We start from the raw sequence: 25,468 nt of genomic DNA on the forward strand, positions 1-25,468 counted from the left end.
GAAAGGATTGTAACTTATTGGGAATGAAATATGAAGAAAGGGTTCTAGAAAAGCTGAAGGTAGAAGAGGACTTTTGAAGGTCCACACAGCACCATGTATTTGGTTGTGATACAAAAATGGGGAGGGGTAGAAGTAGTGACCCAAGGACAAAAAGAACAGATAGAACCAAGGAGGGTCTTGGAATGTAGGAACAGAAAAACCAGACCCTTATCGTCTTTCCCACTCCCATGTTTTTTAACTTAAAGGATTTCAGGTCCTCCTGGGCAGTATAACCTGTCTCCCCTCCTACCCCATGGGGAGAAGGTATTTGCCACTCAGTATACGTGCCTCATCCAATCCACAAAGGACCCACAAGACCCTTATCCCAGTCCTTGTACCCTGGGTAAAAAAAGTGGACTAAGGACCGCTGTTCAGTGTCCGTTTTCCCTTGAGCTGGCCCACTGTTCTAACAGCGTCTTCCATTCTAATAAACTTTATTTCCCTTTCATTGTGTCTCATGTCGAGATTCTTTTCCAACCTGTGCCTGGACCACGACATTTTTGGTGGCCTGTACTGGGAGCTTGGGGTCTCTTTCCTACTTACTACTCGCTTCTCCTTTTTCACAGGGACCCTCTGTGAACAAAGTGCTGTGGAAGTGACTGAGGAACTCTGGGCAGGGTTACCCTCTGGTGTGTTCCAAAGGCCCCACTGCTCACCGTGCCCCAGTAGCTTCTACCTGAACAGGTGAGGGTCTCTCTTTTGCCTTCTTTCCAACTGAGGACCAAGCCAGCCACTATTGTGTGGGCATAGGTCAGGCATGTAGTGGTTGAAGCAAAACAGAGACCTTTGTCCCCTGGCCACCGCCTCCCTGGTAGGATTGTAAGGCGAATACCTCAGCCTTCTTCTTGTCCCTTTCACTTCTTTTCTTTTGGTCTGGATTGATTTACAGGAGCCTAGGTGTTGCCTCTGGGCCATCCCAAGAATGCCTTCCAGGTTTCAGGGAATCGCTGGATGGTGAGTCAGCCGGTTGCTCTCCGGAGTCACTCTTTCTCTGTCCGGGTCACTCGGTTCCCTAGCCTCATGGTTCTCCGGGGTCGCCTCTTTCTGTCGGACACAACTGTTGGGACGGTCGGCCATTTTGTGCCATTAGTCGCATGGGGAGATCACTGGGACAGAAGGGACGCCTTTCTGTAGCTGGTGACTCTCAGTACCCCATTCTATGGCAGGTAGGCTAAGAGTGGGTTCTGGTAAATCCTGAGAGCCTCTCTCAGACTCACCCCTTGGCTACATTCTTAGAAACTGGAAAATTTTGACCCTGCAAAAGGCTTGGCTCCAATACAAACTAAGGGCCCCCAAAAATGGTCTCTGAGTGGCACACTAGCTTTTACCAAAAACAGGAAAAGGACTCCGAATTTCCTTACGTTCTATTGCCTCCCTATGTCCTGTTCCCCTCTGTCTAGCTCCACCAGATTTCTTAGATGACCTCTACTTGACCTTTCATATCCACATGATCTCTAGGAAAGGATTCTGAGGTTACCTTTGGTCCAGGTTTTTCTCCTATATTCAAAAGCCTGAAGGATCAAAAACTCTCAACATTCTAAAGAATCCCCTCTAACTACGCTTCTCTCTCAGGGGGAGGGGGTGGGAACCAAGCTTCCCCGACTCCTGAACATCCTAAAGAATTCCCTTCTAACTACTCTTGTTTCTCAGGATGGGGAAAGACCAGGCTTCCCCCACTCCTGTAAGTTCCCTTAACCCTTCAGATTCTTCTGATGGGACAAAGACCTCACGTTCCCCCAGAGGGACAATCCAAGATTTTAATCAGCTGATCTGCCCTGATAGCAGAGTCAAAGCACTATTTGGTCTATATTTTAGCTGTAAAACTATGACTACAGAAAGGAAAGATGACTTTTAGATACAGGATGGCCATGATATTCTTTAGACTCCAGAGAAAGCTGGTTAAAATTAATTTTTTTTTTCTTGGAAACTGTAAAACTGGTTCTTTTTGCATATGCAATTAAAAACAACTAGCTTGTTAAAAGACCTGCCTAGGGAAAAGCTTGAAGTTAACCCTTCCCATGTCCTTGAAATACACTGCCCATTTTGCCTGAAACCTCAGTCTTGGGCAATTAGAACTTCAAGCCCCCCTACCCCCACCCCCACCCCCAACACACAAAAAGGGTCAAAGAAATGTTTTAAATCTCAGGCAGAAAACTACGAGATCTCTGTCTGTCTGGATTTATGTATGTCTTAGTGTGTATCTTTTGTTTTGTTTTTTTCAATATTGCTGAAGTTGTAAATGAGTTCTAATTTTGCGACCCTGTGGACTGTAGCCCACCAGGCTCCTCCATCCATGGGATTCTCCAGACAAGAATACTGGAATGGGTTGCCATTTCCTTCTCCAGGTAAAGAAAAATAAGCGCTTACAAATCAGACAATTCTAAATACAAGAGAAATTAACCTAAATGAATTTCAGATTCACGTGAACTGGGAAATATTCAATATTAAATATCTAGTATTAATGTTTGTTTGCTAATCTACTATAGACATGGATAAGAGTCATTAAACATAGGATTTTCATTGTGCCTAGGTTTATTATAAACTAAATATTGTTATACCTGTTACAAGTTTGTCAACAAGGAAAGTACCTCTAGAAAAAAAAAAAAAAACTTCTAAAAAATGTAAATGAGATATGAGTTTTTAGATAAACTATTAAGAATAATTACACTTTAGAAATATCTGTCTAAAATAGTCTCTCCAGATTTTGGTAACCTGAATTTCTAGGGTTGTGCTAAGCTAAGTGACAGTAGCTTATTGAATAAGCAAGTCATTTACAAATAAAACAAGATTCTGAAACATTCATTACTGAACACTAACTTCCTCTTACAGACAGAGAAAATAGAGATTTTGGACTATTAATTAATAATGTTTAATGCCATCCTGAGATGTTCTCTAGAATTTTTTTTAGAAATTATTACTGGTATTTATGTTCATCAATCTATAAAATGCTAATATAACAGTCAGTTCTTGGTCGTTTAAGGAAAGTAGGATGTGTGTTTTCAGTAAAGAAGGTATGAGGAATAAAATTACATTTTATGAAGGGAAAAGGAAGTAGGTCTGACTTACATACAGGAGGCTGTTTCAGGGTGGGAGAACAAAGTAATGGGTACAGAAAGTGACAAGGTTTTATGGAAAGTGGACCCCAAGGCAAGAGTTTTGTGCATAAATACAAGTTTTCTTGAGATGCTGAACTTTGATAATGAATTTTAAGTTTCTTTACTTCTGAAGTGATCTCGTCTATGTTTACCTTTGAAATTTTCTTTGTTACTTTGGCTAAGTGAATATAACGTTTCACAGTGATCTATGTTATTTTATCTGACAGTGTTATAAACCCTTTTGATATTTATCAACAAAACTTCTAAATAACTTGACTTCTAGCTGACTTTGGGATGCTTCAGAGGGCCCCTGAGACATCCAAAGAGCTATTAAACTATCCGGGTTCATTGGACATGTTAAATTACATGGGCAGTGCTGTTGAAGGGGTGATAAATCTTCTCAGATTATACTGTATGGTTGATGTTACTAATATAGATGTCTTAAAATTATGTGGAATTCATATAGATCTGATATGCCCTGATACAATGTGGTCAATTATAATTCTAGTTATCATGTTAAAGTGTTACAAGTCACAGCAATGACTAGGCTACATTGTCAATTGCAATTTAATCAGATTTTAAACATGCCTTCTATGGTTTCACTCTGATGCTTTTGCAAGAATACTGCTACTTCAAGATTTATGGAAAAGACTTTTCTAAGATTAACCAATAAGCAGATTTTTTTGTTGTTGTTGTTGTTATCTGGTAAACTGGTAACAGGCTGGAATTTAGTTTACTCTCTATGTTAAGGGAACAAAGTTTTTTTAGAATGCAGCTTTGAATAACAGATTATGAGTTTTTTTGCCTTTAAGTGATTTATATTTGTTTTTAAAATCTTTTGCTACTTTGGTAAAGTAAAGAAGCATTATTTAAAATTATAGTTCAGTTCAGTTCAGTTCAGTCGCTCAGTTGTGTCCAACTCTTTGCGACTCCATGAATCACAGCACGCCAGGCCTCCCTGTCCACCACCAACTCCCAGAGTTCACTCAGACTCACGTCCATCGAGTCAGTGATGCCATCCAGCCATCTCATCCTCTATCGTCCCTTTGTCTTCCTGCCCCCAATCCCTCCCAGCATCAGAGTCTTTTCCAATGAGTCAACTCTTTGCATGAGGTGGCCAAAGTACTGGAGTTTCAGCTTTAGCATCATTCCTTCCAAAGAAATCCCAGGGCTGATCTCCTTCAGAATGGACTGGTTGGATCTCCTTGCAGTCCAAGGGACTCTCAAGAGTCTTCTCCAACACCACAGTTCAAAAGCTTCAATTCTTCGGTGCTCAGCTTTCTTCACAGTCCAACTCTCACATCCATACATGACCACTGGAAAAACCATAGCCTTGAATAGACGGACCTTTGTTGGCAAAGTAATGTCTCTGCTTTTGAATATGCTATCTAGGTTGGTCATAACTTTTCTTCCAAGGAGTAAGCGTCTTTTAATTTCATGGCTGCGGTCACCATCTGCAGTGAATTTGGAGCCCAGAATATAGTACATGTAGACAAATCTCATTCTGCTTCTACAAAAAATAAGCCCTCACGGTTACACTTATGCTATCCTGATGTCTTTAAAACATGACAACAGTCTACTCCTAAATTGGGAAATTAAAAATGGGTGAACAATAGCTGTAAATCAAAGAGTCAGGGCTATGGGAAATCCAAGATGGCCACTTGGATTTTCCCAGCTCCCTGACAAACCTCATTTTTATTTGATGAGTTAAAGCTTTCCCTGGCTATGAGGTTAATGCCCCCACAATGACAAATAAATTATATTTCACTTAATGTTAAGTTCTGCTTTGTCGCTTCAGTCGTGTCCGACTCTGTGCGACCCCATAGACAGCAGCCAACCAGGCTTCCCATCCCTGGGATTCTCCAGGCAAGGACACCGGAGTGGGTTGCCATTTCCTTCTCCAATGCATGAAAGTGAAAAATGAAAGTGAAGTCGCTCAGTCTTGTCTGACTCTAGCGACCCCATGAACTGCAGCCTACCAGGCTCCTCCGTCCATGGGATTTTCTAGGCAAAAGTACCGGAGTGGGGTGCCATTGCCTTCTCCGAATATTAAGTTCTAGTTTTGTTAATTATGGTCTATGTTTACTACGACTCACTTCTGAGCTAGTTCCTTGTTGTTATGTTATATTGCTAAAAGGTTTAATTAATTAAGTTATTAAAAAGGACACTCTAAGTTTGTTTCTAAAGCTAATCTCAATAACCAATCTTTGGATGAAAGTCAGATGCTTCGTGATGTACAACCAGGAGATTCACACCTGACTATATTCATTTAAGTAAGTCAAATGACCTGGGGTATACTGGGCTATACCTAATGAAAGTTCTTGACTAAAATTCTGGCTTGTGACCTTACTAATAACTGCTAGCTGTATTATTTTCTATGTCGCTTGTTTCAGAAGATTGTTTCTTATATATTACTCCATATGTGATCAATGATTGCAGTAATATAACTCTAGATAAGGGAAGAAGCAACAAGAGGGAATATTTTTCTGGACCAAGAGGCTAGTGAGACAGGTGTGGTGCAGAGACGTTTGCTACTTGCGAGGCCTGGTCCAGTGATAGGCACACGGAGTGGCCTGTCAATGGAACCTTCCCTGGACTTAGAAATGAGCCTTCTTAGCACCACAGGACACAGTGGCCATGAAATGCCTCCCGAACATGGCCAAATATGTGGCTGTGAAGGGACCCTGCTGACTGGAAGTTGGCACTTGCCAGCTGCCTCTACAAAGATTACATCATGACCACTGCAAGCTGCTGACATGCCCTGAAAGTAGGTCAGGGTGGAGATCAAAAATAAGGCACTGTGCTCTGGGAAAAACCTAGAAGAACCAGCCTTCAGAGAGTCAGATGTTTTCAGGTAAATATTTTATGAATCCAAGTTCTTGCATTTTCTCATACCTACAGAAATACAAACATCATGAACCAATGTCTACTCCTGGTTCTCCTGGCTAGTTCCCCAGCAGCTTTTCTACTTCTATTAATATCTTTAACTTTCTTGTTAAGTTTGTTTCTTCTAGAATACAACAAATCTCCAAGTGATAGTATGACAAGGATATTCCCTGGCCAACACCCAGACAATGCTGAACAAATCACCTTATTATTCCAAGGACTCTCCTCTCCCTCCATAAATGTACCCTGACAGAGAGCAAACAAAGGGAACCCAGAGCCCTACAATGCCCCTGTATAGCCTGAAGAAGCCAGAGTGGTCATCACCCCTTTTCCCCTGAGACTGGGTTCCCAAATGCCTGAGAAGGGAAGTAAGTAGATAGTTAGACATGAGCAGAATATCAAAAGGGGCCAAAGAATTGGCCCTGAAAATAAAGAGAGGGAGGGATGTAGTGACTCAAGGATAAAAACAGCAGATAAAACCCAGGAGGGTCTTGGAATGCAGGAACAGAAAAACCAAACACTTATCATCTTTCCTCCCCCCATGTTTTAACTATTAATGGATTTCAGGTCCTCCTGGGCAGTATAACCTATTCCCCTCCTATCCCATAAGGAGAAGGTGTTTGCCTAATTCTTCCCCCACTCAGGATACATACCTCATCCAATCAGCAAATGACTGGTAAGACCCCTATCCCAGTCCTCGTACCCTGTGTATGAAGTGGACTAAGGACTTCTTGTTCAGTGACAGTTCTCCAATGAACTGGCATGCTGTTCTAACAGTGTCTCCTGTTCTAATAAACCTTATTTACCTCTCATTCTGTCTCATGTCTGGAGATTGTTTTCCAACCCACGCCTAGACCATGACAGTAGATGGCATGAAGAAGAGGAAATTAGAATATTTTATTCTAGATTGTTCTCAAATTGAAATATTATTTTTGACAGAGTTGAAATGAAAATTTTGTACCGATGTATGTTGAAAAAAAAAATGGAGAACTATACAGATATCATGAAACAATTGGTATTTCCCTGAGGGGTAAGAAGAAAAATTTACAGAATCACAAAGCATGATGTGTCATTTAGCAGCTCCAGACAGCATATAGCATCTTTCAGCAGACAGAGCAAAGGGCAAGGAGGAAGGGTCCATCTCTATTTCTGGCATAGATTGTTTTTGGACCTGGAGGAACAGAGTCTCACCTATTTTGCAGTCAGGTCACCCCATATGTTAAAAAAATCCATAACTCAAAGATATTTTGTGCACCAATTCTGACATCTATAACCACAGGCAGATTTTAAAAATCAAGGCTACTGCAAAGCGGTGACTATTTATTCTGTCTCTCCATAGTTTACAGAATTAATGAAGAATTGCAGTAGCCAGCCACCAATTGGATGCCTTTTGGAAAATTCTTGTTTGCTTTACACTCTGCTTGCCCTGGAACCCATCACTCTTATACACCTTTTCTTTGCATGAAATTTAAATGAAAATGCAACTCTAGCCAGATTTGCTATTTAAATTGCAGTCTCCATACTCTCCTTTGGAAATTGAAGTATCCATATAGGTAAGGCCAGAGTTAGGCAAAAAGATAAGTTGGAGATCAAACCCGTGTCTGTTACATCTCCTGCATTGGTAGGTGTGTTCTTTACCACGAGCACCACCCACCACTTGGGAGCCTAAAATTCGGGGTCACAGTATCACAGCTGATATGAAGAGCTGATTCATTGGAAAAGACCCTGATTGCTGGGCAAGATTGAATGAAAAAGCAGAAGAGGGTGGCACAGGATGAAATAGTTAGATAGCATCACCTGCTCAATGGACATGAGTTTGAGCAAACTCTGTGAGATAGTGAAGAACAGAGGAGCCTGGCATGCTGCAGTCCATGGAGGTCACAGAGAGTCAGACACAACTTAGCGACTGAACAACAATGACAAAGCTATCACACATGAATTAGGTAAAGTCCATTGTCTTCATTTGCTCCTTTATAATCTATCCTTTTCCAGCATTGAGTTAGATGCTAACTTTATACTTACCTCAATTATTATCTTCATTATTTAGAAAAATATAACACAAATGACACATTTGAAGATTAAGTTTGTAGCTAAAAATACTACACAATATGGAAAATGATACTTTTCTTACATGAACCATCAAACTGCTGGGTGGTTAGAATAGGAAAAAGGAGTCCAGAATGGCGATGGCTAAAGACAAGGAAGGGAAAAGCCCATGAAAACAGAACAAAGGAAGGTTGAGGACCGGAGTGAGGACCTCGGGTAGAACAAACAGCACTCCTGGCTGGCCCAATTTACATAGGACAGGCCCAGGGAGAGGAAAAGACATATAAAAAGAGGAGCCAAAGGGCCGGGGGCCTCTCTCTCTCCTCTTTTCATGTCTTTTGAGTTGGCATGCCCTCACGCCTCAAAGATGACTTTTCCTTTATTTTCTAAATAAAACTGAGCTGTAACGGAGCTGTAACACTGATCTGTCTGAGAGCTGTGACACGGTCTGTCCAAGGGCTTTAACGTCTGTTGCTTCAAATTTTTGTTGTGAGGAGACAAAACTGAGGAAATTGCACACTCCCACAACAAAACCAAATCCCCAGATAAGGGCAAACACAAGAAAGACTCCACACCTTGTAGAAGAGATCATTCTCTTTCTTACCAAATGCTTGGTTTTCAAAACATTACATGATTTCATACTGTTTAATCTTTGTGGTCTATTATCTAACCTTCTTGGGAATTGACTTCAGTAAGTACAATGTTCTTACAGTCCCCTTCCATCAATTCAGTTACATTGATCCATAGGTATATTTGGGTACACTCACAAACACATATACACATGCATACACATGTTCACACATACATACACATGCACATGGTTTTGTGACTTTGGAGAGTGACACAAAAATCAGGAGCCCCAGAACCTAAGACAGAAGTATGGAGAATTATCTGGGAAAACTTGACTGTGTTTTCCATATTGAGCCCAACACATGATGTGTAGTCTTAGTGGATATTAGCACATTAGAAAAATCTTATTGTGGAAATGTGTTTTTAATATGTATGCATAATTGAATCACCTTGGTGTACACCTGAAACACTGTACATTTTTGCTGAATTCAACTATACTTCAATTAAAAAAAGAGAAGCCTGTTTTGCCAGTTCTCTTAAACTGGTCCAGGCAACACAGTACCTTCCGCAGGGGCTTGAGTTTGGTCTCCATGATGAAGTCATACTTGCACAGCTCACAGCAGCGTGTGTCAGAGCTCTTGATCCACTGGTGCAGACAGGCCTGGTGCACGAAGCGTAGGGTGCCTGTGCAGCGGCAGGGCGTGATGAGCGGGCTCTCCTCATCCCCTTCGCAGTGACAGATCCTGGAGAGGACACAGCAAGCAGGTGAGATCTCCCAGGGAGCACACCATATCCTCCTCCTTGAGCATCCTAGGCTTATTGGAATCTACAACCTCACATTCAGAACTACGAATATTTCACTTCAACTTAATGCTGGAGCTAAACACATGGTCAATATTAATTTCCTTTCACTTGAATTAGTCATTGTTGGACTCTTAGGTCATATCCTAGGGCTTCACACACCTGTACATCAAAAATGCACAATCATTCCTCCAGGGAAATCAATTTTAACAGACTAACTATTGAGCTGTGTCCCCACTTTTATCTATCAGAAGTCAGTGTCCCAGCAGAAAGAGACTCACAGACTTAGAAAACAAATTAATGGCTGCAAGAGGTAGAAGGATGGATAGTTAGGGAATTTTGGAAGGTCATGTACACACTGCTTTATTTAAAATGGATAACCAACAAGAACCTATCATATAGCACATGGAACTCTATTCAGTGTTTTGTGGCAGCCTGGATAGGAGGGGTGTTTGAGGGAGAATGGATACATGTATGGCTAAATCCCTTCACTATTCACCTGGAACTATCACAACATTGTTAATCAGCTATACACCAATACAAAATAAAAAGTTCAAAAAAAATAAAAAAATAAAAGTTAGTGTACCATTGTAATGGAATTCTACGCCCCCCCGCCCAAAAAAAAAGTCAGTGTCCACAGGCACAAGCTTTCTTTCATATATTAAAGTTACAGTTTAGTATTCTAAGGAATGTTGGAATCTGGTAATCTTATTGTTTTATTTTGGCAATAGTTTTAGAAGGTGTATAATTTAGTATATATGATATTCTACCAATGTGAAATAATTCTGAAAAATTTTAATGTGTTACCATGGAATAAAGTGAATATAGACAGTATCAGCTTGGAAATATTACAAAGATTTTCCTAGGAAGATGCACACATTTGTTCACAACAAATGAGCTTAACTTTAATAATCATCATTGTCATGAAAGTCTTTGGTTACAGAAAGTTCAGCTATAGTAAACAGTAAAGTTCAGCTACTGTTTTAAAATTTTAATTATTACATCTTCCTAGAAATTCTTATTTCAAGTAGTTTACTGAATTACTATGATTTTAATGTCATAGATTCAGTCTATGAAATCTCCATTATTCTAATCTTCAAATTTTAAAAACTAACTTGTTTTCCTCATTGGATGAGATAAGCTTTTCATAACATGAGGTCACAAATTCAAATCTTACAACTTCAATAATTCTTATTATCTAGAGGCTGTAGAAGTTGTTTCTAAGTTTGATTAGAAATATTTCTTAAAATCTGTTAGAAATATGAATGAAATGTTCCCAGAACACTTGTATAGTTATTTTTTGGAGCTGAGTCATAGTGACAGGCTGGAAGAATGTTTGAATTACTATTGCTGTTCTTTCCTTTCAGCCATCATCACCAGAAGCAGTGCTTTTTAAAAAGTAGGTTTTAAAATATATTTATCTAGCTCAACTGTCTCCCAGGGGAAATGCAGTGGTTGGTTGGTCAGATTGTTACTTCAATGAGACAACAGGAATTGAAACTCAACCCTCCCCTAACTTCAAAATAAAGAAGTATGACACAGTAGCTAATATTTTGAATCTCTTTTTCTTAAGTAGAGACAAAGTAAGCCAAGAGCAACACTGGCTTCAAAAGTTCTTTGGGTGGAGTGAAAAGATAGAACACAGGAAAGTTCAAAATCAGTGTCTGCCTTCCCCTGGATGGAGTTACAAAGTAGCAGTCAAAGGCTGGCCTAGTGGGGAAAAGCTAAGAATTGAGATTGACATAAATAGATTATTGATTGGGCTTCCTTTGTGACTCAGATGATAAAGAGTCTGGCTGCAATGCAGGAGACCAGGGTTCGATCTCTGGGTTGGAACGATGCCCTGGAGAAGGGAATGGCTACCCACTCCAGTATTCTTGCTTGGAGAATCCCACGGACAGAGGATCCTGGTTGGCTATAGTCCACGGGGTCACAAACTGTCAAACACAATTGTGTAACTAACATTTTCCTTTTTCATAAAATAGATAACCAATGAGAATCTACTGTGTAGCTCAGAAAACTCTACTCAGTGCTCTGTGGTGACCTAGAAAGAAATCCAAAAATGAGGAGATATATGTATATGTTATAGCTGACTCACTTGGCTGTACAGGAGACACTAACACAACTTTGTAAAGCAACTATACTTCAATAAAAATTTATAAAAAGATAAAACTGAAAATTATCTCAGAGCCTATTTTAATATGAAACTGAAATATGTCCTCTCTTCAAATCTGTAGATCCTAGGATCAAGGCTTAGTATAATTTATATCATACCTGTAGCTGATAGAGTATTGATCAGTAGAGGCTTGTTGAGTGAAAAAATTGTTCAATCAACAAACTATAGCTTATTCTAAAAGCGACTAGGGAAAGCGAATCTGGGTTTCTAAAGCACATCATTTTTTTTAGCTGTACATCTCCAATTTTTTTAAAAAAAATTATTTTTAATTAAAGGATATTTACAATATTGTGTTGGTTTCTGCCATATGTTAACATGGATCAGCCATAGGTATAATATGTCCCCTCCTTCTTGAAACTTCCTTCCACTCCCCACCGCATCTCACCCCTCTAGGTTGTCACAGAGCCCTGGTTTGAGTTTCCTGTGTCATATAGCAAATTCACACTGGTCATCTCTTTTACATATGTTAATGTATGTTTCCATTAAAGCACAGTACTTTGATGTAATATTTATTTTTGGAGGAACTGAACCATAACAAATTATACATCACGAGTGGCTAAGATTTCTGAAGTCCTTTGAACCTCTTCTCTCACTGACTTCACACAGAGATTCTCCCTTAGATCAGGGGGCAGTACATTGTGGTGTGATACTTCCTTATGCATGTTTTGGCATATAACATTTTTTTTTTTTGGACCACACCCACCCACGTATGTTTATGTATTGTTAAGAGCTGTGTTTATACTATAACTGTAGGCCTGAAGATGATGCATGTGTCCACAAAGACTATCATCTTCACTATCTGACCCTTTGCAGGACACATTTACTTTATGGTGATTCTGAGTTAAAGACAATGTCTGACTGTTATCAACAATGATAAAAACAAAGTTTATAAAATAAATCACCCCAACTTCTGCAAGTAACAAAAGTTGAATTAAAGGTTCCCAGGAGAAGCATATGATAAAACCAAAAGCCCCTCCTGGCCTGTCACTGATGCCCGTTGACCCATGACAAGTCTGTAGGGACAGGGAGAAAAGTTTCTTATTTGAAAAAGAAAAATGTGCAGTTAATCCCATCTGATAATTTATCACCAAAAAATGGGTCAAATGCTGCACAGCTGCCAAAACGGTTCTGAGGCTCTGAATTTTTGCTAACGTGAAAAAGTAATTCATCATAAGCAGATGGAAACAGAGACCTTGTTGATTCCAGACTGACCAGAACTGAACCTGATTGGTGTCAAGGCTTCTTATGTCTTACACATTCTTTTAAAAAATTTCTCCTGAAAATTACCTGAAGCATCACCAGCAATATTATTTTTTTTTCATAAAGTTAAGATTATTTCTTTGCTGACAAAGATCCATCTAGTCAAAGCTAAGGTTTTTCCAGCAGTCAAGTATGGATGTGAGAGTTGGACTATAAAGAAAGCTGAGTGCCAAAGAATTGATGCTTTTGAATTTTGGTGTTGGAGAAGACTCTTGAGAGTCCCTTGGACTGCAAGGAGATCAAACCAGTCAATCCTAAAGGAAATCAGTCCCAAATATTCATTGAAAGAACTGATGCTGAAGCTGAAACTCCAATACTTTGGCCACCTGATGTGAAGAACTGACTCATTTGAAAAGATCCTGATGCTGGGAAAGATTAAAGGTGCGAGGAGAAGGGGATGACAGAGGATGAGATGGTTGGATAGCATCACCGACTCAATGGACATGAGTTTGAGCAAATCCAGGAGATGGTGATGGACACGGAAGCCTGGCGTTCTGCAGTCCATGGGTGTCATGAAGAGTTGGACATGACTGAGCGGCTAAACTGAACTGAACTGAAGATTATTTCCCATCAGGAAAATCAAAATGTTGGTTCATTTTCATTTCTGTTGCACAAGATTTCCTTTTACATGATGTTAGCATTTTGAAATTTTTCTAAATTATCCAACTCATGTTGGTTCCCAAGAGTCTTTCAAACCATGTTGAGACTGTTCTAAATGGATTTGAAAGCTAAATATCAATTTCAAATATCTACTAGAAATGAAAAATAAAGTGATAGTGCCATTACAGAAATAATTAAACAATTCTTAAATTGACACTTTACACAAACCATAATTGCTAAATTTTAAATGAAAACATAGTAATAAAAATATAAACATGTGTTTTCCAATATAATAATCATATACAGAAAATGAATTCAATAATAAAAATACATTGCAAAATAATCATTATTTTGATGCATTTTCACTTTATGGGAAATCGAGACTTAAGAATTATGTGATTTTTAAAATTATTGGTGATCTACATTGGTGTCTGTCACCTGGTGGAAGGAACAGGTTGAATTCAAATTTTATTGGCATTTTAGCATTTTAACTGGCTGTTTAACATCTACTTCCATATACTTTCTAGCTTTCTGTAAAGAGTGGACCACAAAATACTATTTAGCAAATTAAATTTTCGAAAGTATGTGTGTGTTTGCAGATTCAAGCCCCCTTTAATATTTAAGTTTTAAGAAAAGTAGGCTTTTTTTTTTTTTCCAGTCTTACATACCTTAAAATGACCTCCATTTCCTGTTCCCTATCCATTTGTCAAGATATCTTGGTTCAGGTAAAATAGTATGTTTTATGAAAGAGCTTTTTTTAAAAATAATTTATTACTTTAAAAAATCTTTGTGAGGGCCATAGTGACCTAGGCAACTTTAGAATTCTTTTCATCCACTTATTCATTATTTCATTCAGTCACATTTTCTTAGTTCTTGCTACATGAAAAGAAAGTCAGATACTAGCATCAACATGTGGGGTGACTGGAGAGAGAGAGAGAAAAGAACCTGGAGGCAGGGACCTCATTTGGGTAATGATTATAAACATCTAGGTATTAAGAATCTACAAGGAAGAATCACTTCACACTGGCCAGATGGTCATCATCAAAAAATCTATAAACACTAAATGCTGGGGAGGGTGTGGAAAAAAAAGGAAGCCTTCTTACACTGTTTGTGAGAATGCAAGTTGGTACAGCCACTAGGGAGAACAGTACAGAAGTTATTTAAAAAACTAAAAAAAGTTTATGACCTAGCAATCCCACTCCTGGGCATCTACCTGGAGAAAACCCTAATTTGAAAAGATATGTGTATTCCAATGTTCACCACAGAACTGTTTACAATAGCCAGGACATGGAGGCAATCTAAATGTCTATCAACAGAGGAATGGATAAAAAAGATATGGTACATATATACATTGTAATATTGTTGTTTAATGTCACTAGGTCGTGTTCAACTCTTTTGTGACCCTATGGACTGTAACCCGCCAGGCTCCTCCCTCCATGGGATTTTCCAGGCAGAATACTGGAGTGGGTTGCCATTTCCTTCTCCAGGGAATCTTCCCAACCCTGGGGATTCAACCCCAGTCTCCTGCATCCGCAGGCAGATTCCTAATATTGAGCCATTCATCCATAAAAAAAGAACAAAATAATGCCATTTTAAGCAACATGGATGGACCTAGAGATTGCCATACTGAGTGAAGTAAGTTAGACAGAGAAAGACAAATATCATAGGATAGCATTTATATGTGGAATCAAAAAATGGGTACGGATGAACTTATTTATGAAACATAAATCTAATAAGGACCTACTGGATAGCATAGTGAACTCTACTCAAAACTCTGTAATGGAAAAAATATCTTAAAAAAAGAGTGTGTGTGTATATATATATATATATATATATATATATACACACACATTCTAAAGGAGATCAGTCCTGGATGTTCATTGGAAGGACTGATGCTAAAGCTGAAACTCCAGTACTTTGGCTGCCTCATGTGAAGAGTTGACTCATTGGAAAAGACCCTGATGCTGGGAGGGATTTGGGGAAGGAGGAGAAGGGAACGACAGAGGATGAGATGGCTGGATGGCATCACCGGCTCGATGGACGTGAGTTTGAGTAAACTCTGGGAGTTGGTGATGGACAGGGAGGCCTGGCGTGCTGTGATTCATGGGGTCACAAAGAGTCGGACATGACTGAGCGACTGAATTGAACTGAACTGATATATGTATATGAAACTGATTCACTTTGCTGTACACCTAAAATTGAACACAGCATTGCACATCAAGTATACTCCAATAAAAATGGAAAAATAAAAAGAATCCAAAGCAATATGGCGACACTGGGGAAGAGATGGGAGACAGCCTACCGAATGTACCAAGGTCTCCAAGGACCCCAGCTTGGTTTCCATGACTACTAGCTTTGGAGACAAAGCATTTCTATAACATGGAACTCATAAAGGCAATCATGACCATAACCTTCAAACAGCATCTCAACTCTCTTTGCATATTCCATGTCATCTTCCCATTTGTTATCTTCTCATTTCCTTACTTATATTTTCCCCCATATTTCATCTCCAAGCTTTGAGCACAGCATCTATGGACACTGCTGTGTTTGTAATGATTTAATTTGGATGTTATCTTTACTCAAAACTAGTCATCATGCTTCAGAGTTTGGCACCTACTTGCTGCCCATTTTTAGCCTTTCAAAGGACTGACTCTTAGTTTTATTATTTTTTTAAATTGCTTTTTAAGCTCTATTTTATTTATTTCCTCCCTGATCTTTATTTTTTCCTTCCTTCTGTTGACTTTAGGTTTTGTTTGTTCTGTTTCCAATTCTTTTAAGTGGTAGGTTAGGTTGTTTATTTGATATTTTTCTTATTTTTTAAGGGTGGTCTCTATTGTTATTAACTTCCCTCTAAGAGCTGCTTTAAAGGGGCCTAGTGCTCTCCAGTCCATGCATTGCAAGAATCGGTCACAACTTAGTAACTAAAGCACATAGATTTGGCATGGTTGCATTCTGGGGCACCCATTCTTAGAATTCACTTTCCTAAGCTAAAAATGATTAGAATGCATGGTGGGCAGAAGCCATGTTGAAAGGTAGTAAGCAGTGTATGAGAAATTAGTGCTCAAACAAATGAGTAAGGAGATATGATCTTTCTTTTTGAGAAATATGGCAGCACAGTGAAAGGATAGCAGACTAGAGAAAATTTTAGTTTTCATTTGCATTTCATTTTGTTTTCACAGTAAAAGTGAATGTGTTCATAAACAGAAGTGAAGGTGTCACAGAGAGGGAGACATTTAAAGAAATAGTCAGGCAAAAGAATGATCCATGGTTAGATGAAGTTTCTTGAGAAGTCAGGAGAGTGTGGGTAAGGAAAAGATCACAGAGGAATATCTTTGGACAAGTGCAAGGATACCCAGGAGGGAAGCTAACAGTTTTCCATGAGCAAAAGACAGAGGAGGAACGTTGGTGAAGATAGAGAGGAGGTGGGGCAGGGGAGGTGCAGCAGTTGGGTCTGAAGGATGGTCTTACTATCTTCCCTGACACAACAGACAACAGGTAGTGAAAGGGAGGGCAGGGAGGCATGGCCCTTAAGGTCTCACAGAGGCTCTAAATGATTAAAGAAAGCCACTGGGAGAATGTGACGGAAAATTAAGCAAGCATGAATATCAGAATAGTGGAGCAGCTGTGAGGTCCCAGGTCAGATGAGATATATGGGTTTACAGTGGACATTCTCTGACTCTGTACACTCATTAGTCAGCGTGATCCTACAGCAGGTAACACAACCTCACTGTCCCAAGATCACCAGGTCAGGATAGGGAAGGCGAGAAGTGAAGGGTTCTGGCACATCAGAGAAGATGGTATGAAAATAGCTGTCACAGAGTCTAGATGAACTGAGCAGGCAAGCCAGTGAAACCACCCATGGACCCTGTACTATCAGAGGCCAAAAGACACAATGATGCTGAAGAACTGATATTGACAATGGGAGGAGATAGGACAAAGATTGTCTCTATATAGAGGATGCATTTATCTCTCTTAAGGATTAGTTCACCTCCCTTTTTTTGTATTTTTCCATTGTCACAGAAAAAATAAAAATAAAATTTATAGAATTATTTGGTATTTGAAGTTCACAAACAAATCTTATCCTGACTCACATCTTTGGTCTCTGCTCCAGTAAACTGGAGATTTCCATTTAGTCATGTGTAGAATTAAGTTAAAAATAACTCTTAGGGTGTCAGGAAGATTAAGTAAAAGAGCACGTACCTGGCATATAGTAGGCAACCAAATATTTGTTCATTTTATTATGGCTAAATTTGTTAATTTTAGCATGCGATCATGAGATTAATTCTACTGCTACTATTAATTTGGTTTATCAATGTTATTGCTTCCAGTGCATTGGACTAAGAGCTTTTTAGCAGCTAGTTTGTTAAATTGGTTAGAGCAAGCACTTGTAAGGTCAAGGTCATGAATTTGACTTCATTAAGGTGAGTTGTTATGACACACTGGAATCCCCAAGTTAGTTGCATCACAGACACATCTCAAAGAAATCTTGGCATGGGAGTATGTTTAGATATGTGTAGAGGAAAACTAGGATTGGATTTAGCTTCACTCTTCTGTATGTTGGTGACCTCAGACAAGTTTTCAGACAGTTGATTTTTTTTTTCTTCTGTAAAATTTTATATGGCTATCACAGGTTCCAATAAGATATATGAGAAAATACTGCAAAATATAAATATTGTCCCAAAGCAGGTCATTACTGCCAACAGATAATTAGTCAATAAAATAAACAAAAGTGCTTCTAGGTAGTAAATGCAATGCACTGTATGCTTTTTAGAAAAGCAACTCATTTTTTTAATGTCTGTGTTTTACTTAATGGGACTGTCATTTTTCACTTCTAGGACTGTAATGTAAGTAAGGCAGATATTTCCAAATCTACTGTATAAATGAAATTACTTTTCTCCTAAGCTACCAGCACCCTCCTCACAGTCAAGTCTAAGGACCTTCTCTAGTTCTTCATCTTTCCTGATGTCCCTCTGCAGTATGGACTAACCCCTCCTTCTTAAAGCTTCTTCCCTTTTTGGCTTATGTGACAGTGTTTTTATATCACTATACCAAAATCACTGCAGATGGTGACTGCAGCCATGAAATTAAAAGAAGCTTACTCCTTGGAAGAGAAGTTATGACCAACCTAGATAGCATATTAAAAAAAAGAGACATTACTTTGCCAACAAAGGTTAAGGCTATGGTTTTTCCAGTAGTCATGTATGGATGTGAGAGTTGGACTATAAAGAAAGCTGAGCACTGAAGAATTGATGCTTTTGAACTGTGGTGTTGGAGAAGACTCTTGAGAGTCCCTTGGAATGCAAGGAGATCCAACCAGTCCATTCTGAAGGAGATCAGTCCTGGGTGTTCATTGGTGGGACTGATGTTGAAGCTGAAACTTCAATACTATGGCCACCTGATGAAAAAAGCTGACTTATTTGAAAAGATCCTGATGCTGGGAAAGATTGAGGGCAGGAGAAGAAGGGGATGACAGAGGATGAGATGGTTGGATGGCATCACCAACTCAATGGGCATGAGTTTGGGTAAACTCCAGGAGTTGGTGATGGTTAGGGAGGCCTGATGTGCTGCGGTTCATGAGGTTGCAAAGAGTTGGACACGACTGAGCGACTGAACTGAACTGAACCCTTAAACTTGAGAAAAGTGGAATCAGAAGAGCATATAAGGTGATTATAGGGACTGAAAGAGTGACTACTTATGGAAGACAGACCCCAAATATTTGGGGCTTAGAAATTTGAGATATAGTGCCTGAAATGATCCTGTGCTAAGACATGACAGGTGAGTTACTATGTTGGGAATAATATGTTGATACCTTTCAGCATATCTAATTTCTTGGCTAAGTCTAGTCTACCTAATATTGTGGGCTTCCCTGGTGGCTCAGATGGTAATGAATTTGCCTGCAATACAGGAGACCCAGGTTCAATCAGGTCACAAAAGCCACCTCTCAAAGTATGACTGCTTATCCGGTGAGTTTTATACTTACCCCTTTGATTTTTCCTTTCTACACTGACTACTCCAGGGAGGCCATCCAGGCCCATCAAGTTCAAATATTGCTCCTAGACTTGTGACTTTAAAACATTTGTCTCCAAACCAACCACTGCCCCTCCAATAGCAAGAAGCCTCAGCCAGTTCTTACTGGTTCCTACATATCACCATCTCCAAATTAGCTTCTCTTCCCAAAGATGCCATTCCATCAATATCTCATTCTCTTGGCTTGCCTTTGTTTTTGAGCCTTTGGGTAATTTGAATTCTAAATTCAAATTGTTATCAAGATGCCAATACTTTTTATACCTTAGTGGTTTTTCCTTCCTCTCAAAAAAATTATTTTCCTCCTTCTCATCCACACTGCCATTGCTCTGGTAGTTTTGAATTGTCAACAGATACAAAAACTGTCTTTAAGACTTTGCTCCTTCCCAATCAGTCTTAAAACTATTTTATTTATGTATTTATTTAGCTGCATCAGGTCATATTTGCAGCATTGAGATCTGGTTCCCTTACCAGGGATTGAACACAGCCCCTCTATTGGGAGTGTGGGGTCTTAGCCACTGGATCATCAGGGAAGTCCCTCAGATCATTCTTTAAACATGTAGTTAGTTGTTAAGATCCTCTTAAAATAATGTCATTCTTCAAGAACCCTATCATCAACCAAATAAAATCCAAATTATCCAAATTACCTGGTTTTCAGCTGCTGCTGCTGCTGCTAAGTCACTTCAGTTGTGTCCAACTCTGTGCGACCCCATAGATGGCAGCCCACCAGCCTCTCCCATCCCTGGGATTCTCCAGGCAAGAACACTGAAGTGGTTTGCCATTTCCTTCTCCAATGCATGAAAGTGAAAAGTGGAAGTGAAGTCGCTCAGTCGTATCTGACTCTTAGCGACCCCATGGACTGCAGCCTACTAGGCTCTTCTGCCCATGGGATTTTCCAGGCAAGAGTACTGGAGTGGGGTACCATTGCCTTCTCCAGGTTTTCAGCTAACCCTCTGTAATTTGAATTTTCCTTACCCATTCTACTGTATCTCCTCTTAATCCCTAACACACAGGCATAGCAGCATGCTACAGAATTTACCTGTAGGATAGCTGAGAAGCTTTGAGTTTTGATACAAATTAGTTACCACTGTGCCAAGATCTTGATTCCTCTCAGTCTAGAGGGCAGTTTCAGGGTCCTGGGTGTGTGGTCTATTAATCTCAGTTAATTCACAAGTTTAGTGTTCTGCATGTGTCATGACCTGGAAAGTGTTGGGGAAAATGATGTGGTTGTTAACAGTAGCATCCGTTTTGCTGGTCATGTCTGTTAAATCACTTAATCTCTGGTGCTTTCAAGTTCTTCACCAATAAAATAGGAAAGTAGCACTGTCTACTTCCTACGGTTGTTTATAAGAATAAGTTAATTAAGTGTTGATAAAGATCAAATAATATATTTTTTTCAATTCATGCTTAGGTGTTTATTTCCTCAGCCTATTGCCTTCTGAGACTGCTTGCCTCTGGGGATTTTCTCAAATGTGATCTCAGCCCCCTGAGACCCTCTTACTTCATCTAAATTTAAGCTGCCTTTAAGACTCACATCCTTTATGAAATAGACTCCAGACTTTCTTTGCTTACAAGTTTTGAGGTATCATTATTCTTAATATAGATTTGGAGTTTGCTGTTTGTTTTTTCATCTATGCAAGTTCTGCTATTATAAGCTGAATAAATTCCTGTATATTAATTTTGAGGATCAGGATCATCTTTATATGGTAAGAATAGCAGGATATTAATAGCAATTTAAATGCTGAGAGTGTTAAAAAAATCAAGGTAAAGATCGTCCACAAATGGACCCGGGATACTATAATTTAAACTGTTGTTTAAACATGTACAGACCAAAAGAGACAGCCTAGTTTAGTGAGAGGATTTAGTAATTCTCAGATGTCACCAACTACCAGTGTTCTGTTTATGTTTCGGGAAAGCTCGCTTATAATGAAAGTGAGAAATGTATCACCCTTACACATACCATGTGATCTTCATTTGCATTTGAGGAAGTAAGCTGAGATGTACCAATTTTATACCCTATCCGAGCATCGGAGGAAGTCAAGCAAATTGATCTTCTGTAGAAAGGAGAAGTAACTCTTATTCAAAAAGCAGAGAAGATGGACAGTATTTAGTATTATTCTTACCAACAGCTGTTTCCAGAAACTCTAACTGATATGGAGCCAAAATATATATATATATTTTTTATATTTTGGAGTTAAAAGAAAAAAGCCTTGCAAATCAGATTTCTAAGAGGTGAAGTATTATAAGCTACCATTCAGTCTGAGATTTAAAATATTTTGTAAATTTTAATTAAAAATACAATTATACATAAAACAAAAGTATGTTATAGAGAGATGATACGATTTTTGTAATCATAAGGTTCATCATTCTGAATATTCAATCTTTTTAACATCTACAGATGAGTGACAATTCCACACACAAATGACTTTTTAACATGTTTTGTTTTCTCAAGAGTATTTTCAACTTGAAAGACCTGGTACATACCATTACTTCCTGAGTTTAATTTCATGCCCTAATTTGTCACCACTGACTTGGTCCCAACCTCAAATCATCTGCACAGAGCTGCAGGGAAGAAACAACCACAAAGGCAGGGAGATAGCAGCACCCCTGGTTCCTCACTGGATCCTGGAGCAAGTCCAGAGTCACAGTGAACCAGCTGCATCTCCTTCCCATTGGACAGCAGACGATGGAAAAAGAGAAGACAATGAATGATCACTTATGTCGATAATGGAAGCAGAGGAAGCCAAGGCCTATTTGAATTTACAGGTATTTTAGATCAGTGAGCTGCAATGGATTGGTAAAATAATATTTGAATTTCTCCTCTTGCAGCCTTATTGCCTCCTGTCAACCTGTTGATCCCAGGAGTCTACATTCTGGTAGGGATCAGGGGTTGTCATAGGGACTCCTCCATTGTTGGCTAGCCTAGTGATTCGGTCTCATAGTGGGCTATGCCCTCTTGGAGGGGTTTCTGAGAAGTCTCTGCATGAGTGGAGTACATGCAATGTCCTCCCATTTGTGCTGGCGTGTGTGGCCTCAGGAGTGCCATTCCCAGGTGTGCTCAACAGCAGGGTAGATCTCGCTCATTAGTCTTATGTCAGCTCAACTATCCAAATCCTCCAAGTCAGGAGATATTAAAGGATGGACTGTGCCCTTTGGGATAATCCCTTTCTTGCAAACCGTCGCTTTGCTGCCCTATCCACACTCTGTTGGTGGCTCCAGGCAGACCATGGTCCATTTCTGAGTAATGGAATGGATTTTTCCCAGTGTGTTTACCTTTCCAGATCCTACCTTATAATTTTGGTGATATTAAGATGAATTAATAGATAATAAACGTTGAATAAATACCCTGATGTAATGATTTTTCTCTACACTCACACATCACGAACATTCATTTTATGTCAACTTTGAGATGTTTTTGCATGTGTTTGCAAGATGAACAAAACTGAACTAGAGATATTTCTAAGCAGGAATTATTAAAGTTATTAGGCTCAATTTTCACTTCATGGGAAATAGATGGGGAAACAGTGGAAACAGTGTCAGGCTTTATTTTTTGGGGGCTCCAAAATCACTCCAGATGGTGATTGAAGCCATGAAATTAAAAGATGCTCACTCCTTGGAAAGTGAGTTATGACCGACCTAGATAGCATATTAAAAAGAAGAGACATTACTTCGTCAACAGAGGTCCGTCTAGTCAAGGCTACGGTTCTTCCAGTGGTCATGTTTGGATTTGAAAGTTGGACTGTGAAGAAGGCTGAGTGCTGAAGAATTGATGCTTTTGAACTGTGGTGTTGGAGAAGACTCTTGAGAGTCCCTTGGACTGCAAGAAGATCCAACCAGTCCATCCTAAAGGAGAAGAGTCCTGGGTGTTCATTGGAAGGACTGATGCTGCAGCTGAAATTCCAATACTTTGGCCATCTCTTGCGAAGAGTTTACTCATTGGAAAAGAAAGACCCTGATGCTGGGAGGGATTGGGGGAAGGAGGAGAAGGGGACGACAGAAGATGAGATGGCTGGATGGCATCACTGACTCAATGAACATGAGTTTGGGTAAACTCTGGGAGTTGGTGATGGATAGGGAGGCCTAGAGTACTACAATTCATGGGGTCACAAAGAGTTGGACATGACTGAGCAACTGAACTGAACTGAGGCTCAGTTTTTATTAGCTGCTTGCATTGATGTGAAAAGGAAAAACAAAAGCACAAATAAAACACACTCACTTGCTTTTTGTGTAGATATGACAAAACAAACATATTTGATCAGATGCAGAATAGGGCTTTGGTATATACATAATAACAGAGCTATCAGTAAACTTATCATTGTAACTAGTCCTTCTTCTTTTCTGCATGTGGCAGAGATTCTTAATTCAAATTGATTTTGTGATAGAGCTTTTTTGTAATTGCTAAGTGTTTGAATCCTTATAACCTCATCCTCCACCACTACTTCCTTCCAGTTTTGTCCATTCATTAACCTTATCTGGCTAAGTATTACTTCTAAGGAAGTCTCAAGTTGCCATGGATAATTGATGAGGCAGTTACTTTATTTACAGGTAACCAAGAATGCACTGAATGAATTAGAAATATGCTTTTGCATATAAATTCTCCTACATAGCCAAATGAGTGTCTTGGCAAAATATTAATATTATACAGCAGCTCCAGCCACTTTGAGTGAACACTGATCTCTCTTCATTCACTTATTCACATATTCCTTCATTTGTCCATTTATTTACTTAATCATTCTCTCACCAAGTAATCTGTTGTGTGTATGCAAGGTTATATAAGGTGCTGTGATAAATGGAAAGATGAGCAAGTCTCAGTCTTTTCCCTTCAAGGAGGTAATACTTTGATACTTTATATGCTGGACAGTAGCACAATTAGCTGGAATTCAAGTTACCATGTGATGTGTGTGAAATTAAGTACTTTGCAAGGAAGAGAAAGAGAATGTATTGATTAGGGGTGAGAAGGTGGTTAGAGCCTAATGGAAAATGTTTATAGAAATTGGAATTGGAACCTGGGGAGAATTTTTGCCCAGTGGAGGCAAAGTTCATAGAGTACTCCAGACATAGAAGATCCTTTCAGTGAATGTCTAGCAATAGGAATTACCAGGTAATCGGGTCAGGTATGTGGCTGTCTGGAAGGAACATGAGGTTTGGGTAGGATTATATTGGGATGTCAAGTTGAAAAATTAAGATTGTGGAGAGCCTAAAAAAAATTACCTTCATCTAGCACTGACATTTACACACACACATACAGGCACACACACAAAAAACTTTAACTATATTCAGTTGGAGGGGGAACTCAATAAAGAATCTGAGTAAGAAAGTAGATTATTCAAAAGATTATTCTGTCTGTGTTACCTCAGAGATTAGAAAGAAAAAGAAGCTATTACAATCACCAAAGTCAACAGTAATGAAGACAAGCACTAGTGTAATAGTTGTGACAAAAAAAAAAAAAGATAATAGGAGATCCCGCAAAAGTAAAGTCGTGGAATGTAGACACTAATTTGATAAGAGTAGACCAGGAAGAAGGACAATGAGGGGAAGGACTGACTACACTGATTCTAGTGTTTTAATTAAAACTATTACATATAGGGTGGATGAACAACACACAGGGAACTATAGTCAATGTCCTATGATCAGCCATAATGGAAAATAATATAAAAAAGAATATATATATGTATAACCAAATAACTTTTCTAGACAACTGAATCTAAAACAACCTTGTAAATCAACTGTGTGCATGTGTGCTAAGTCACTTCATTCGTGTCTGACTCTTTGCAACCCTTTGGCTCTCTGTCCATGGGATTCTCCAGGCAAGAATGCTGTAGTGGGTTGCCATGCCATCCTCTAGGGGATCTTCCTGACCCAGGGATAAATTTTAAAAAAAGCTTCTTGGGACAGAGCCTCAAAATTAACCTATTTATAAGGCCTCCAAGCATTTGTTTGTCACCAGAAGCACCACTTGGAAATGACAATA

At 39.2% G+C, this 25,468-nt stretch overlaps 1 protein-coding gene across 2 annotated transcripts in view; it reads right to left on the reverse strand.

The window, feature by feature from the left end:
* The window catches only part of MARCHF1 (membrane associated ring-CH-type finger 1), a 479,021-nt gene that overhangs the window by 70,471 nt on the left and 383,082 nt on the right, over window positions 1–25,468 (reverse strand). For both annotated transcript variants that reach the window (XM_070371927.1, XM_070371928.1), the window contains one exon: window positions 9,199–9,379. In XM_070371927.1, the coding sequence (XP_070228028.1) occupies window positions 9,199–9,379 (181 nt within the window). The remainder of the gene's footprint in view (window positions 1–9,198; window positions 9,380–25,468) is intronic.

This window comes from Bos mutus, chromosome 6 (assembly GCF_027580195.1).
Source record: "Bos mutus isolate GX-2022 chromosome 6, NWIPB_WYAK_1.1, whole genome shotgun sequence".
NCBI classification, from domain to species: domain Eukaryota; kingdom Metazoa; phylum Chordata; class Mammalia; order Artiodactyla; family Bovidae; genus Bos; species Bos mutus.